The 14,695-nt window shown below is 35.7% G+C and overlaps 1 protein-coding gene across 1 annotated transcript; it reads right to left on the minus strand.

The window, feature by feature from the left end:
- Positions 1-1,670: 1,670 nt before the first annotated feature.
- Positions 1,671-8,397, minus strand: LOC127261244 (dihydrolipoyl dehydrogenase 2, chloroplastic). The gene is made up of 15 exons (XM_051289497.1): positions 7,891-8,397; positions 6,980-7,126; positions 5,909-6,043; positions 5,669-5,786; positions 5,417-5,541; positions 4,922-5,047; positions 4,740-4,820; positions 4,315-4,377; positions 4,143-4,217; positions 3,973-4,051; positions 3,797-3,897; positions 3,099-3,212; positions 2,706-2,819; positions 2,532-2,603; positions 1,671-2,008 (listed from the first exon to the last, which is right to left on the minus strand). Exons 1-15 carry the CDS (start codon positions 8,218-8,220, stop codon positions 1,952-1,954), a joined length of 1,737 nt encoding a protein of 578 aa, XP_051145454.1. The 5' UTR covers positions 8,221-8,397; the 3' UTR covers positions 1,671-1,951.
- Positions 8,398-14,695: the final 6,298 nt, after the last annotated feature.

The raw sequence follows: 14,695 nt of genomic DNA on the forward strand, positions 1-14,695 counted from the left end.
AGGTAAAATTGCTTATAACTCCCCTGTGGTTTCAAAATTCAGCGTAAAATCTCCCTGTACTTTAAAAATTGCATGATACCCCTTATACTTTAAAAAACGTTCCATGAAACCCACCACCATGGAACTTTCCTCATGCAATAAGAAGATGATTTCCTATCTATATGTTTTGCATGGCAGGGGGTTTTATGCAATATTTTTTAAAGTATAAGTGAGCGTCATACAATTTTGTAAAGTAAAATGGGGATTTATGCTGAGTTTCGAAACTACAAAGTGATTTCATACAATATTTTTTAAAGTATAAGAGGACGTCACACAATTTTTAAAATAAAGGAGGAATTTACGCTGAGTTTCGAAACCACAAAGAAATTATGGCAATTTTGCCCAAAATATATTTTATCCCGCACCAACCTGCCATCATGCTGGACATTCTTTCTAATTTGTGTTATATCAATACTTTTACTATCGCATATACATAAGAACAAAATGGAAACTATCAAAGTTATACCACTAAAAATGGATAAAAAAAAAAAAAAACAAGAAAAAAAATTTATAAATGCAACAATCTAAAGAAAAAATAATAATAATCCAGTGAGGATGACCTAGCGGTGTGCAGTTAACTTATGAACGTAAGGCCATGATTTCAAACTACTGACGTCTGTCTGTCAGGTCTAGTTTGCAGAGTATTAAGTCTGATCGGAGGTTTACACTTTCGGAAAGCAGCTGCGTGTTCCCACTAATTAATTGCTCAAATGCCCATTACTTATATTAAAATAAATAATACTCCCTTTTTTCATTTTAGTCCGTTTCATAACAAAGTATCCATTTCCTTTTTTATAACTATACTGTTTACCTAACATTACAAATACCCCCGTTACCTTTGCATCACACGTACTAACAAAGTTATTTTAGTCATTTCTATTTTATTTCTATTATATTCTAATATAATACTAATATTTCTAAAACTACGTTCAAAAAGCAAATGAATATTTTTTTGGAATTGAGGGAGTATATATAATAATTAAAAGAAAATTACATTTAAATTTTATATAAATTAATTATTTTTATTCTTATTTTATCTTATTTATTTAATTAGTTATTATTATTATTATTAGTAAAATTGTAATTTAGATAGTAAAATTGCTTTTATTTTTATAGAAGTATCCTCTGATGTGCTTCTTAAAAAACACTTTTGAAACCTAAAAGTTACATCCTGCTTTTTTGACGAGAAGCCAATAAAAATAAAAATAAATATTTTTTTAAAAATAAATATTTTTTTAAAATACTTCCCAATGTGCCAGTTGGATAGTCAGTCATTCATTCATATTTGAACAAGCAGGCAACTACAAAAGTCTACAACTAATTTGGAGGTTCCGTATAAATCAATATATAGTAGTTAATTCAAATGTATAGGCAAGATATGAACTTGTTATACCATATTAGACTAGACTGTTTACATGAATGTGAAATCTGAAGCATATGTATATATATTAATTAATATATCGAATGAGTTCAGAGCAGGCAGGGATATTTGACCAAATCAATATAAATGAAAAGGTTTTAAGTTCTCTAGCATAAAACCCCCCCCCCCCCCCCCCCCCCCCCCCCCCCCCCCCCCTACTTCAACTTCAAGCGAAGCCAGTTGCATCATTGTGCCAAGAAAAAGCAAAGCGTTGAGAGGGCAGGCCATACGTATATTATTATCATTATTGCTGTTATCATATTGATTGATTGCTGACAAAACTGAGACAAATAAATGCATGCATACATACTACAACACACGGATGATTATGATTGTTGCAATAAAGATCGGATCCATGGATGAATGGAGAAGTGAAACAAGCATTCTGTTCGGGAAGTTTAAATAGCATGTCACCTTGTCCTTCTGGTGTTTCTTCTCTCTCGCATGGCAGCCTTCAGAATCAATGGAATCCATAAATTAGACTAGACTAGACTAGACGGCTACAGGCTGGGCTGCTGCTGTATTAGAAGAGCCAGTGCTGATTTTAACCTGCAGTGGAAGTGGTAAGTAATGTGCTCTCACAAAACAGAAATTGGAGTAGAGAAGAGAAAAGAATACAAATGGCAATAAATTTGCAGAATATGAATATGCTGAGTGAGAGAGCAGTAGTGTTTTTAGTGAAACAACCATCGGAAAATGAGAGGGGCCTTCCGTTTGGGGGGTCCTAAAGATGGTTTCATCTTTACCTGCAGTTTATATAATATGCATGCAAGTACATGAGGGATCAAGCTATATCTATCTATCTATTTAACTATCTATATAAAACTTTGCAGTCTCAGAGTCTCCCTTAGCTTAGGCCAAATAGACCGGCAAGCAGTCTAATATGAATATCTTGTTATTTGGCTGGCTACATTCGGAGGACCAAATAGAAAACTTAAGAATGTGCATGAATGCTGTTGATTGACTTTAGAAACGGAAATGGGTGAAATACCAATGTAATATGTTATCACAGTGGTTGATATTTTCATCACTAGGAATTAGAAAAGGCCAATAATTGGGTTAGGGTGGGTACCTTTGCAGACTTAAAGAGTTCATCTAGCACTTCAGACAATGTTGGATGCGCATGCACTGCAAATTTGATGTCCTGCACGGTGCCCCACATGAACACAACAAAAAAAGAATAAGAATCTGAAACTTTCCCTACATAATTTATACTTAATTTGCTGGAGAGAGAGAAAAGTGTCACCTGTATGCATGTTCCCATGGCTATGGCATTAGAGGCTTCATGTATGAGATCTGCCGCATGCATTCCAAATATATGAACTCCAAGGATCTCACCATTGTCGGGTCTGTATATCAACTGTACACGAAAATATAGAGTAAGTAAACAAAATTGTAGATCTTCAGCACTTCTAAACATCCTGGTTTCTTCCCTTGTGTTCTATTGTTCAATTATCAGTTCTGTATGATGGCCATAGATTGGATGTTTAAGCCTGAATATATGCTTCCTCAAATATCAGATACGTGACTCCTAAATTCCCATTCTAAAGGATCTGATTAGGAAATCTTGAGAAAAGGAATAGAGAGCAGTGTTAACCAATCCCGTTAAGTATTTCACTTAATCTAATATTATACACACCTTAGCAAGTCCTTCTCCTTCATTTTCGGCAAGGGCTTTTGTATTGGCCTTGAAACTTGTCTTGGCAATGCCTATTTCGAATCCTTCCTTCTCAGCCTTTTCCTTTGCTTGAGGCTAAAAAGTAATGAAGAGATTTAGCAGGGGGAAACTATACTACATGCTTAGGAATCTCAAGTGTTAAAAATAAACTACAATTTCATTCTAATTTACTTATAAGACGGGTTTAGGGTTTAGGGTTCCCCTAGAATTTTCAGAACAAAACAACACACCTACATGTCTACTGTCAAATTGCAGTTATACCTGTTACCACTCATATGTAAATACACATTCGAAAACTTTAAACTGCACAGCATCGCCATAAATTAAGCATGATGAATCACTTACCAATCCATCATTAAGTAATCACAAAGTATCTACCTTAATCTGATTCATGCTCCTTATTACCCATTATTTAATTTTTCCACTTATCCAAACAACAAAACATATGCTTTACTTAAAAAGAGCAAGATGACAGTTGCATGTTCATAAAATTTCAGTAAAGAGTGGAATGGAAAAATTAAAACATTACCATCAAATCAACATAACAAAATTTATCAAAGTTGCGAGCATTTTCTTTTTTTTTTTTTTTTTTTAAATAATAGAAGTAGAAATTTAAGCAAACAATGCACAAACCAAATATTCCAGATGGATGCATATACCTCCGTCAATCCAACCATGCTAATTTCTGGATGGGTAAAACATGCTGCTGGAATGCTTAAATGATTCAGAATATGGTTGTTCCCAGAAACTTGCTCAACAACTGCAAAAAATTTCACCAACTAGTTGAGTAACGAACAACACAGATAATAAGAGATTTCGCATAAAAGTTAATTACCAGAGATGCCCTGTGCACTTGCTGCATGGGCAAGCATCATTTTCCCATTAGCATCTCCAATGCAATACAAATGAGGAACCTAATAATAACTTTGGGTCAACATGGGTCATTAATTTACTCAAATTAAAGCCCCGAGGAATGAAAAAAACAAAATCAAACAGAAGACCCACCAACTGCCCACTTGCATCAATCACTCTCATGTGCTCATCAACAGGCACAAATCCACGTTGTGTCTGTACATTAATCTGTACAAAATTGAACATAATTGGATTATTTGGTTCTCAATTTTCAAATTATACTGCAAAATGAAGCTCTTCAACACGAAGATCTTATCAGACTAACATTTTCTAGGCCAAGCCCTTGAGTGAATGGAGCCCTTCCAGTTGCAATGAGAGCTGCATCAACCTGCAATAGAATTTGAGTAGTAAACAAGTTAAATTGGGTAAACAGTGCACTAATTTTTGGCACGACTCAATGAAATTCACTGATTACTCCAAGTGAGAATACTATAAAATATGGAAGTTAGAGAGTTCTATGAATCGGAGAGCAGAACATTGGATGCACATCATGTGTGCTCCAACTTTTGTCAAATTTCTCAAACTTTTCTCGAGTATTTTATACAAAGAAGAACTCAAACATCTGTGCAGTGTGCTCTTTAGTAGTACACACTGACTTTCTAAAAATCACATGTCATGAGCTAGAGGATGATGCAACATTTTAGACATTGGATGATTGGAATATTTCAGAAGAAAGAGCTCAATACTAACCTCTAAAGTATCTTTGTGTTCCTTTGTCTTAGCATCAATCAGCTCTATCTGTACAGGTTTTCCATCCTTTGCCGGAGTGATCTGTACATGGCATGAGATTTATTAAATTGAAAAATGTACTAAAACCTACTTACCCATTTACAATTGTTTGGTTGCACAGAGTAATTTGAACATTTAAGCACCTTGCTAGCAAATACACCAGTATAAGAATCGATCTTCCGAGGATTGATGAGGACTCTCTGTGCTAATTTTCCAATCTCAGGATCAAATCCTGGCATCAGTTGATCTAGAGCCTCGATAAATGTAACCTGTTCAGTTTAACACCGATGAGATTTAAATATTTTGTTCATGTTGTTTTTGAAGTGTAATGATAAAAGAACATTTCCTATCCACTAAATGGTTAGATTAAAATATCATTCACAGATAAGGCAAATTTTCAAATAACGAATATGTGGCAGCTATTAAAAATTATGTGAATCATGAGCAGAATCAAATTTCCATACTGTGGATCTTCATTTAATGAGGTTTTCCGGCCCAATAAAGTGGAAAAAGAAAAGTGAATGGGAAAAGGAAGAAATAAAACTTTTACTCTAACCATAAAGAAATTTGAATGTGGAACATAAAGAAACAGTCTGGATTTAAGTATGATAGATGGGAAAAAAAAATAAAATTCACACCTCACTTCCAAGTGCAGTGTATACATCGCTGAATTCCAGACCAATGTAACCACTTCCGACAATGGCAATCCAATGAGGAACAGATTCCAATTTAAGGGCATGGTCGCTGGTAATTACCGTCTTACCTATAGGAGGTGGAAATTGGATGATGAAGTATATCAAAGTTGAATACCGAAAATATTAAGTCAGATTAGTAATAGAATGCAACATGTTAAGATAACATGAAACAATAATGTGCAGTCAGGCCTCTACCATCAACTTCAATTCCCTTAGGCACCAATGGAACAGACCCAGTAGCAATTATTATATCTTTTGCAGTTATGATCTTGTCTCCAGAATCTCCTTTTCCGAACTTCAATTTCTGTGGACCCTGTTTACAGTAGATCTATCAACAAAAATGTTTCTCTACAATTACATAATAGTTGTGAAGTTACATTGGAATTGCCATAGTCAAGGACAATTGACTCTCAGGGATTCAATATGTAGACTCACCAAAATTGTACCGACACCTGTCAATATATCAACACCAAGAGATTTCAATGAATTGGTCAAGTTGCTCCTAATCTTTGAAGCCAAATTGTTTGCATGATCTGCAACTGCCTGTCTGTCATATCCAGCAGCAGCAACCTAGCATAATGCATTTAGTGGTAAATAATTAGGAAACAAAATTTAGAAAGGAAAACATAGTAATCTTGTTACAGAATAGCAAATAATGTTTAACAACTTAACATATCTTCCTCAATATGTCTGGAATATACAACTGAACATTAATAACTAACTCTACTCTGTAGCTCATCACTCAGATATTGAAATGCTCAAAGAGAAAGGAAATTGGAAGCATAATCATAATTAGTTTCATTGCAGTCCCAGTCTACTGTCAATAATTTCTATCCAAAGGTCCCCTTGATATCCACGTCTTCAAACTCGACATGCTAGATTCTACTTTACAGAAGATCAATATGACTCAATGATAGTTTCTTCCCAAAAAATAAAAAATAAATAAAATTTGAAAAAACAAAACAAAACAAAACAAAAGTAAAAATAAGTAGAATACACAAAGGGTCAAATGGCATGAATTATGTTTGCTTGCTATTTTCCACAACCATGACACACAAAAACTCCTAAATATACAACACTGCAAAATCTCTCATTATAATATTCAAAACTCAATGTTCATAACTATTCACATCAAATCATTATCAATAATGCATATATGCGCATTAATACACCCACAACTATTGAATCCCTTAGCACACAATACATAGGAGGAAAAAAAAAAATAAAAAAGAACAAAACAATCAGCACAATGAACATTGTTCATACTCTACTTTCACCAATAGAAATGATAAAGAACAAATCCACAACCTTTTCGTTTCAGTTTATGAGGCAATCTGGAACTGAACAGTAAGTTCAATGTTGTTTTAACATTAATTTTATGCTTGATGCACCTAGTCAGCACAAGCAGCACAAAACTAATGTATTTAATACTGCATGTCTTTGCCTTATTGCAGGGGTTTGCAATAACAAAAGTTGCATGCATCAGATTTCACAGAAACAAAATACCTGCAAACCAAATGATTTCATATGGTGTTCATTTTGAAGCTCTCGCATGCGTCCACTGACAGCCAGAAGCGCTTTAGATGGAACACATCCCCTATTCACACATGTTCCTCCAATGATATCCCCTTCTACAATTGCAGTTTTCAATCCCTGCAATTTTTATGAATTTAATATTTGGAAGATTACCTAAAACCCAAATAAACATGCAATTATAGCTCAATAGCTGCATAATGTCAAACAGAACAACATATCCAATTATAAGATGTATTCCTAATGCAGATGCATCATTATAAAAGACACCAATCAAAAAATTTCATCATGACTTTTACTAAATCATAATATTGAATGACGGGATGTTGGATTGTAGATAAATATCTGTCAACAATTGTCACCATATCACCATCTTCAGAAAATTGTAATTTCAGGAGTTGGGCTGTCATTATCAATAATAAAGAAAGCAAACTAGTAATAGCTTTTACATTACACCTGAACATATTGTTTATAGTTTCTGAAGAGAAGGAAAAAAATATGAAAGTGAATACTGCAGCTAGTAAATGCCACGAGATAGGAAATTTTTTGAGTTTCAAGGAGTCATTTCTCCTCGTTTGACGACCAACAATGCTCAATACATGGAAGCAGCAAACAGTCGTAAGAGTTAAGGCATCATTTTCAGAGTAATGTTTGGATAGTGATAAGCCAAATTACGGTAATCTTAGAAATGTTATAGTAAGACATGCCTAAAAGTAGTAGACATTCTCAATGAGCTTAAAGCACACCGGAAAATGAATAAACGATGAGAGATTATCAGCACAAATTCCCAAGAACGTGAAATAAAATTAAAGGAGATTTGACGGCAGCAGCTGAATTCAAATGAAAATAATAAATAATAAAACCGAACATTAGATCAACATTACCCTCTCAACGGCATGAAGCGCAGCGCCATGGCCGCCGACGCCTGCTCCGATAATTACGAGATCGTAATCGAATCCACTGGCCGAGGGTGAGCCATTGCCTTTCAGCGCGGCGAAGATAGTGCTCAAATCCGAGCGCCTCGAACACAAATTGGGGCGAGAAGGACGCAAGGACGCAAGATAGCACGACGGCGTCGGATCAAACGCCTCTCTCCGAAGGCCGCAGAATCGCATCGAGCGAGGCGTTGGAAGAGACGCATTACCGGCGGGGTTGGCGAATGCGGATCGGGAGGAAATCGTCGATGAAAGCGAGAGAGAAATGGCAGAGTTCATTGTGGAGAGCGAGCGAAATGAGAATAATTTGGGGAAGGGAAGGGAAGCGCAGATATATATTATGATTATAATAGTGGGGTGAGTGGAGAACGAGAGAGCTTCGGGAGGTCCGCAGAGTGATGGCGGAGTTTACAAAGATGGAGGAGTTGTTTCGTCAGGCGCTGATTAATTATTTTGTTGTGTTATTCAATGAATTAGGTTGCACTGTTCCCTCTGCTCACTCCTACTATATTATCAATATTTTCCTTCTATACTTTATATACTCCTTTCTGCCTCCTCTATTCAAATTTGTGCTTTTTCTTTTTTATTCGTTTTATTTCAGTTAAAAAATTAAAAAATACATTAATCATTTTTATTTATTATAAAAACTAATAATAGTTACTCTGTTAGTCTGTATTTTAATAAAGTATTTATTTTTTTATTTTTGGTCTATGCCATATAAAAATATTTATTTTTTTTTAATAATTGTACTATCTATTTCATATTACAAATATCTTTATAATTTATAATATATTACACAAATATTATTATCTTTATATTATACAATACTAATAAGGTTAATTTAATTTTTTTATTTTTATTTCTACTATATTCTAATATAATATTATTATTTCTAAAACTTCGTGTAAAAATCAAACATGTAGATAGATATGAGACCGAAAAAGTATTATTATTACCCCTCAAACTAACTGAAGACTTGAACAACTAGTATATGCCTTTTAATATATATATATATATATATATTTGATCGTATACCTTTAAATATTTTTTGTTGTATCTAAAATGACATAACTATTCTTTTCTTAATCACTAAAACTTTGTTTTTAAAGATTTATTTTGTATATTTTGTTGAAAAATCTCAGTCGACGAAGACTTCTTCCCACAAAGTGAAATACGGCTGGTAATGCTCTGATCTATCTATATCACTTCTAAAGATAAACCGACTTATATTCTCTCGAAGCATCACCGCAAGCAAGAAGTTTGACGAATAAGAAGATAGTAGGATAATTGGCAGATGAAGCAGATGAGAGTATGTAGACTTATTTGTATATTGGCTTTAGGGTCAGGTCATGCCTATTTATAGACTCTCTGCATAACAAACTTTTGAGGATTCTCTCTTGGTGTATCACCCACATCTAGAATCACATCTACTAGAATATGATATCAAGAGTCAAATCTTATAAGATATGATCTCAATTTGGATATGGAAATCAATTTTAAGGTATGACTTATCCGTTTGGTATGAATAGAGTTTTTCCGGATTTCTCTATCCGACCCGTAAGCTCACCGACTCGGTCCGACGCTTGATCCGAATTTGTAACTCGGTTTAGTACATAATTATGTGACATGGATAATCATATTATCTCATATATTTCCCATTAACCATAATTTGGTTTTGAGAATAGGCTAAACAATTAATTATTATTTGATTTCCTGAATTCTCAAAACAAGAATTCCTACCATCCCTAACATGAGTGGAAGTAGTCAATGCTAAGGATGTAAGGGCACAACTCTCTTCGAGGAGATGTTATCATATAGGGCAAGGTAGCTAGTTCCATCTGATATATCGACTTATGATCACAATTGCTATTATCAAAAGATTTTCTGTTGTGAAGATTATTAAGATTGATTTGCATAACACAATAGGAGATTGTTTTCTCATGAATTGTCTAATGTGTTATATTGAGAAAATATTTTTGTAAAATGTGAAATATAAACGAATTTACACAATTTTCAGAATATGACAACCCGAATATTACAGTTTCCGCACTGAATGTAAAAAAAAATATATATATAATGTTTGACTTTGTATTATTTACAGAATAAAGAAATGACCTTAGCTCGAGCTGGTGATACTCGTTGGGTTTTCCATTTTAAGAAAATTCTTCGGTTTTTTTAGTTGTGAAATGTGGTGAACGGAGTTATTCAAGCAATATTTGAAGATGGTGATGATCCAAATAGTCGATCTGTTGTGGTTGTTGGATAATCGGTTATTTTGCAACCGATTATTTGGTGAGTGAAAATGTGACGGGCCGGTTAGATTAATTTGGAAGAAATAAATAAATAAAGATTGTATATTTGATTTGGTTAATATTTTGGCTATTTTGTCTGTCTCAAGACAAACCAAATTGTGCAACCCCAAATTAAACCCGGGATATGGCCTAAGTCGCAGTATTATTTGGATAAAATATTATCCATTGATGGATTTATTATAATCTCAAACAGAAGGTTTGAAATCAGAATAAATTACAATCGTTTTAAATGGAAGGTTTGAAAACTAGAATAAATTACGATCGTCACAAATGGAAAGTTTGTTATTAGAATCAAGTACAACTGCTTCAAACGGAAGGTTTGAATTTAGAATAAATTAAATCAGTAATTAAGGTTGTAATTGTGATCGTAATTGATCCACTGTCATTTTGGCCGAGTGAAGACACCTATATAAAGGGCCTCCCCCCTTCCATTCTAAACACAAACAACTCTCTCCTTCTTCTCTCATCTCGTCTAGCTTTCCGAAAACCTCCACAGCTTAGTTCCTCTCTCGCTTTGTTTGCCGGAGCTCCAACGATTGGAGGTGCCACTCTTATTGGAGACGGAAACTATTTTATCTTTAGGTTAGAACGCCAGCCACCGGAGGCACTACCGGGGCGTATCTAATTTTCGGAAAGAGGACTCATCATCAACTCGGTTTCACGGTAGATTTTACTCTCGCAATACCCATTTAAACCAACAATTAAAAATTAGATACTACTTTGCGAGAATGTCAACCCCTGGAGAAGTTACCGGAGGAGCCGCCGCCGGAACCGTCGCCGGAGCCACCGCCGGAGCCGCAGTCAAGGTAGCCACTCCTCCACTTGGGCCAATTCCCTTTATGGGTAGCCCTATATTTTCTGGATTTGCTCCAAGGGGATGTGGGGGTTTTCTTGGGTTTGTGGCTGCACCCTCTGCTTCATTCGTGGCTCAAACCGTTGGTCCTAGGCTTGGCCCACAGATGATGCCCATGTACAAGTTCCACAACCATTCACTGGAGTGGACTTTAAAAGGTGGCAGGAGAAGATGCTCTTCTACCTGACTGCGATTGGGTTTGCCATGTTCGTGTTGCACGATGGCCCAATTACCCCAGAGCTCGGTGCGGACCACAAACGCATGTGAATTATGCATCTTTGGCACATGGACACTATATGACAAGAAATATTGTATTAGATAGTCTCTCTAACTCTCTTTATAATGTATATTGTAAAATAAAGAGTGCGAAAGAGTTGTGGGGTGCCATTGAGAAAAAATGTAAGTATGAGAATGTCGGGTCCAAAATGTTTGTTGTGGCCAGGTTTATGGACTATAAGATGGTAGATGTCAAGTTTGTTGTCGAACAAGTGGAAGAATTTCAGCACATTGTTTACTCTGTTATCGACGATAAGATACCACTACCAGAAAAGTTCATCACGAGTGTGATGATCGAGAAATTGCCCCCGAGTTCAAGCACAGGTTAAAGCGTGAGCTAAAGCAAGCGGGGCTTGAAGATCTGATTGTCCGAATTCGGATAGAGAAAGACAATAGAAAGCAGGACAAGGCTAAAAGCGGAGATATTTCTAAAGCCAACTTGGTCAGAGATTCCTCCGAAAAACGTGCACATCCAAGTCAAACGGAAAAGGGCAAAGCCAAAAAGTCCAAGTTTACAGGTAACTGTTTTAACTGTGGTAAAATAGAACACCAGGTTAAGGACTGCAAGACACCAAAAAAGTAGAAGCTGAGTTTCCAATTGGTCGAGACGAGCCACCGGACTGATCGTGATCTCAATAGTGATGACCTTGTCGCTATTGTGTACGAAACAAATAATATGGAAAGTCTAAAAGCTTAGCATATTGACACCGGAGCAACCTGCCATGTTTGCTTCGACAAAACAAACTTCTCGACCTATAAGGAGACCAAATGGAGGAAGCTGCACATGGGAAATCACGAAACTTCCGAGGTCTAAGGCATAGAGAACATGGTGTTGAAGATGACCTATGACAAAGAACTAACCTTGAAATTTCGGAAAAATCTCGTCTTAAGATTGCTGCTAGTTAGGCATGGTTTTAAACTTATCTTTGTAGCAGATATATTTATATTATCGAAAAACGAGATGTTCCTAGCTAGGGGTGATCTTACAAATGGGTTGTTCAAATTGAATATAATGGTCGTGCGCCGAGCACCACCTACTGATAATAAAAATGTTGCTTCTTCTTCGTACTTGATCGAATGTTCTAATTTATGGCATTGTGGATTAGGTCATGTAAACCTAAATGCTATAAAAAATTAGTAAATAAGAATTTACTAAATATAAAAGAGGTGAACACTCAAAACAAATGTGAAGTTCGTGTGGGGGACAAAATGACAAAATTACCCTTCTCGTCTATCGAAATGAAGACTAAGCCATTAGAGTTAATTCACACCGATGTATGTGATTTAAAATTTGTGCAAACTACAGGAGGAAAGAAATATTTCATCATATTTATTGATGACTGCACAAAGTATTGATATCTTTACCTATTAAGGGAAAAGAGTGAAGCAATCGAGGCCTTCAAGAACTTAAAAACCGATGCAGAAAATCAACTTGACTGTAAAATCAAGATAGTTCGAAGTGATAGAGGTGGTGAATATGTGGCCCCATTTGAAGAATTATGTAATGAAAGTGGCACAATTAATCAGACAACGGCTCCATATTCACCTCAATCGAACAGCGATGCAGAATGCAAAAATCGAACACTTAGGAAAATGATGAATGCCTTGTTGATATGTTCAGGACTTCCCCAAAGGCTGTGGGGGGAGGCGGTACTGATTGCAAATTACATCCTAAACAAGATTCCACTTAAGGGTAAAGATTCCATCCCTTACGAACTATAGAAAAAGAAACCCGCATACAAATACTTCAAAGTGTGGGGGTGCCTAGAAAAAGTGGAAGTTCCGCCTCCAAAGCAAGTCGCTATTGGCCCAAAAATGGTAGATTGCATATTTATCAGATACGCACTAAACAGTAGTGCTTATTGTTTCATAGTTCACAAATTGGAAATCTTTGGGATGACTGAGGGAACTACGATAGAATCAAGGAATGCCACATTCTTTGAAAATATCTACCCTTGTAAGGAAAGGATGCAACTCAACCCAAAATTCGTAGATGAAGAACTACAGGGCGTCAAAAGACAAATGACCAATAGCCCTGATCAAGAGGCTTCAGAGCCTAAGCGTAGCAAAAGGACAAAGGTCGAGAAAACCTTTGGTACGGATTTTGTTACATATATGTTAGATAATGATCCAGAAATGATCAACGAAGCACTATCTAGTCCTGATGCTCATTTTTGGAAGGAAGCAATAGATAGTGAAATAGAGTCAATAATGCATAATAACACTTGGTGTTATCTGACCTACCCAAAGGTTACAAATTACTAGGCTGTAAATGGATTTTGAAAAGTAAACTCAAGGCTGATGAGTCTATTGACAAATACAAAGTCCGTTTCATAGTAAAAGACTACAGACAAACCAAAGGGTTTGACTTCTTCGACACATATTCACCAGTAACCAGGATAACATCCATTCATGTGCTTCTTTCGATTGCGTCCTTGAACAATCTTGAGATTCACCAAATGAATGTGAAGATTGCTTTTCTAAATGGTGAATTAAAAGAAGAGGTATATATGGAACAACCGAAAGGATATGTCGTTCCTGGCCAAGAGAAAAAGGTGTGCAAACTGATAAAGTCTTTGTACGGGCTGAAACAAGCACCTTTATAATGGCACTTGAGATTTGATAATGTTATGTTATCTAATGATTTTAAAATAAACGAGTGTGAAAAGTGTGTCTACATCAAAGAAACACCTTCCAGTTCTATCATAATATGTATATATGTAGACGACCCACTGATCATGGCTAAAGAGGCCAGTCTGATCAATAAGGTCAAATACATGTTGAGTTGTAACTTCGACATGAAATATTTGGGGCTAGCCAACGTCATCCTTGGAATGAAGATTCTAAGACAAGACAAAGGTATTGTTTCGACTCAGTCCCACTATGTGGAAAAATTACTGAGAAAATTCAATGCCTATGACAACACTCCAATGAAAACCCCAATGGACCTCAGCGTACACTTGAGCAAGAATAGAGAAGACGCCGTAGCTAAAGAAGATTATGCCAAAATTATTGGAAGCCTAATGTACTTAACAAATTGTACAAGGCTTGACCTGGCTTGCCCTATAAATAAGCTGAGTCGATACACTAGCAACCCCAGACATGAAGACTAGAAAGCGCTAGCAAGAGTATTAAGTTATCTTAAATTTACTCTGAATTTTGGAATATACTACGTGAAATATCCACCGGTACTTGAAGGGTACTGCGATGCTAGTTGGATATCCGATGCAAAAGACTCACTGTCTACAGATTGGTATGTATTTACGATTGGTGAAGAAGATGTTTTGTGCAAATCCACAAAACAGACGTGCAT

The sequence above is a fragment of the Andrographis paniculata genome, unplaced genomic scaffold (genome assembly GCF_009805555.1).
Source record: "Andrographis paniculata isolate CXL003 unplaced genomic scaffold, ASM980555v1 Contig62END, whole genome shotgun sequence".
NCBI lineage: Eukaryota > Viridiplantae > Streptophyta > Magnoliopsida > Lamiales > Acanthaceae > Andrographis > Andrographis paniculata.

Excerpts from the sequence above, each read along its gene's own strand:
- LOC127261244 (XM_051289497.1), bottom strand. The coding sequence starts at position 8,220 with ATGAACTCTGCCATTTCTCTCTCGCTTTCATCGACGATTTCCTCCCGA. Across the intron at positions 5,542-5,668 it reads TAAGGGAATTGAAGTTGATG|GTAAGACGGTAATTACCAGC; the intron begins GTAGAGGCCTGA and ends CACCTCCTATAG. Across the intron at positions 4,821-4,921 it reads CTGGTGTATTTGCTAGCAAG|ATCACTCCGGCAAAGGATGG; the intron begins GTGCTTAAATGT and ends TGCCATGTACAG.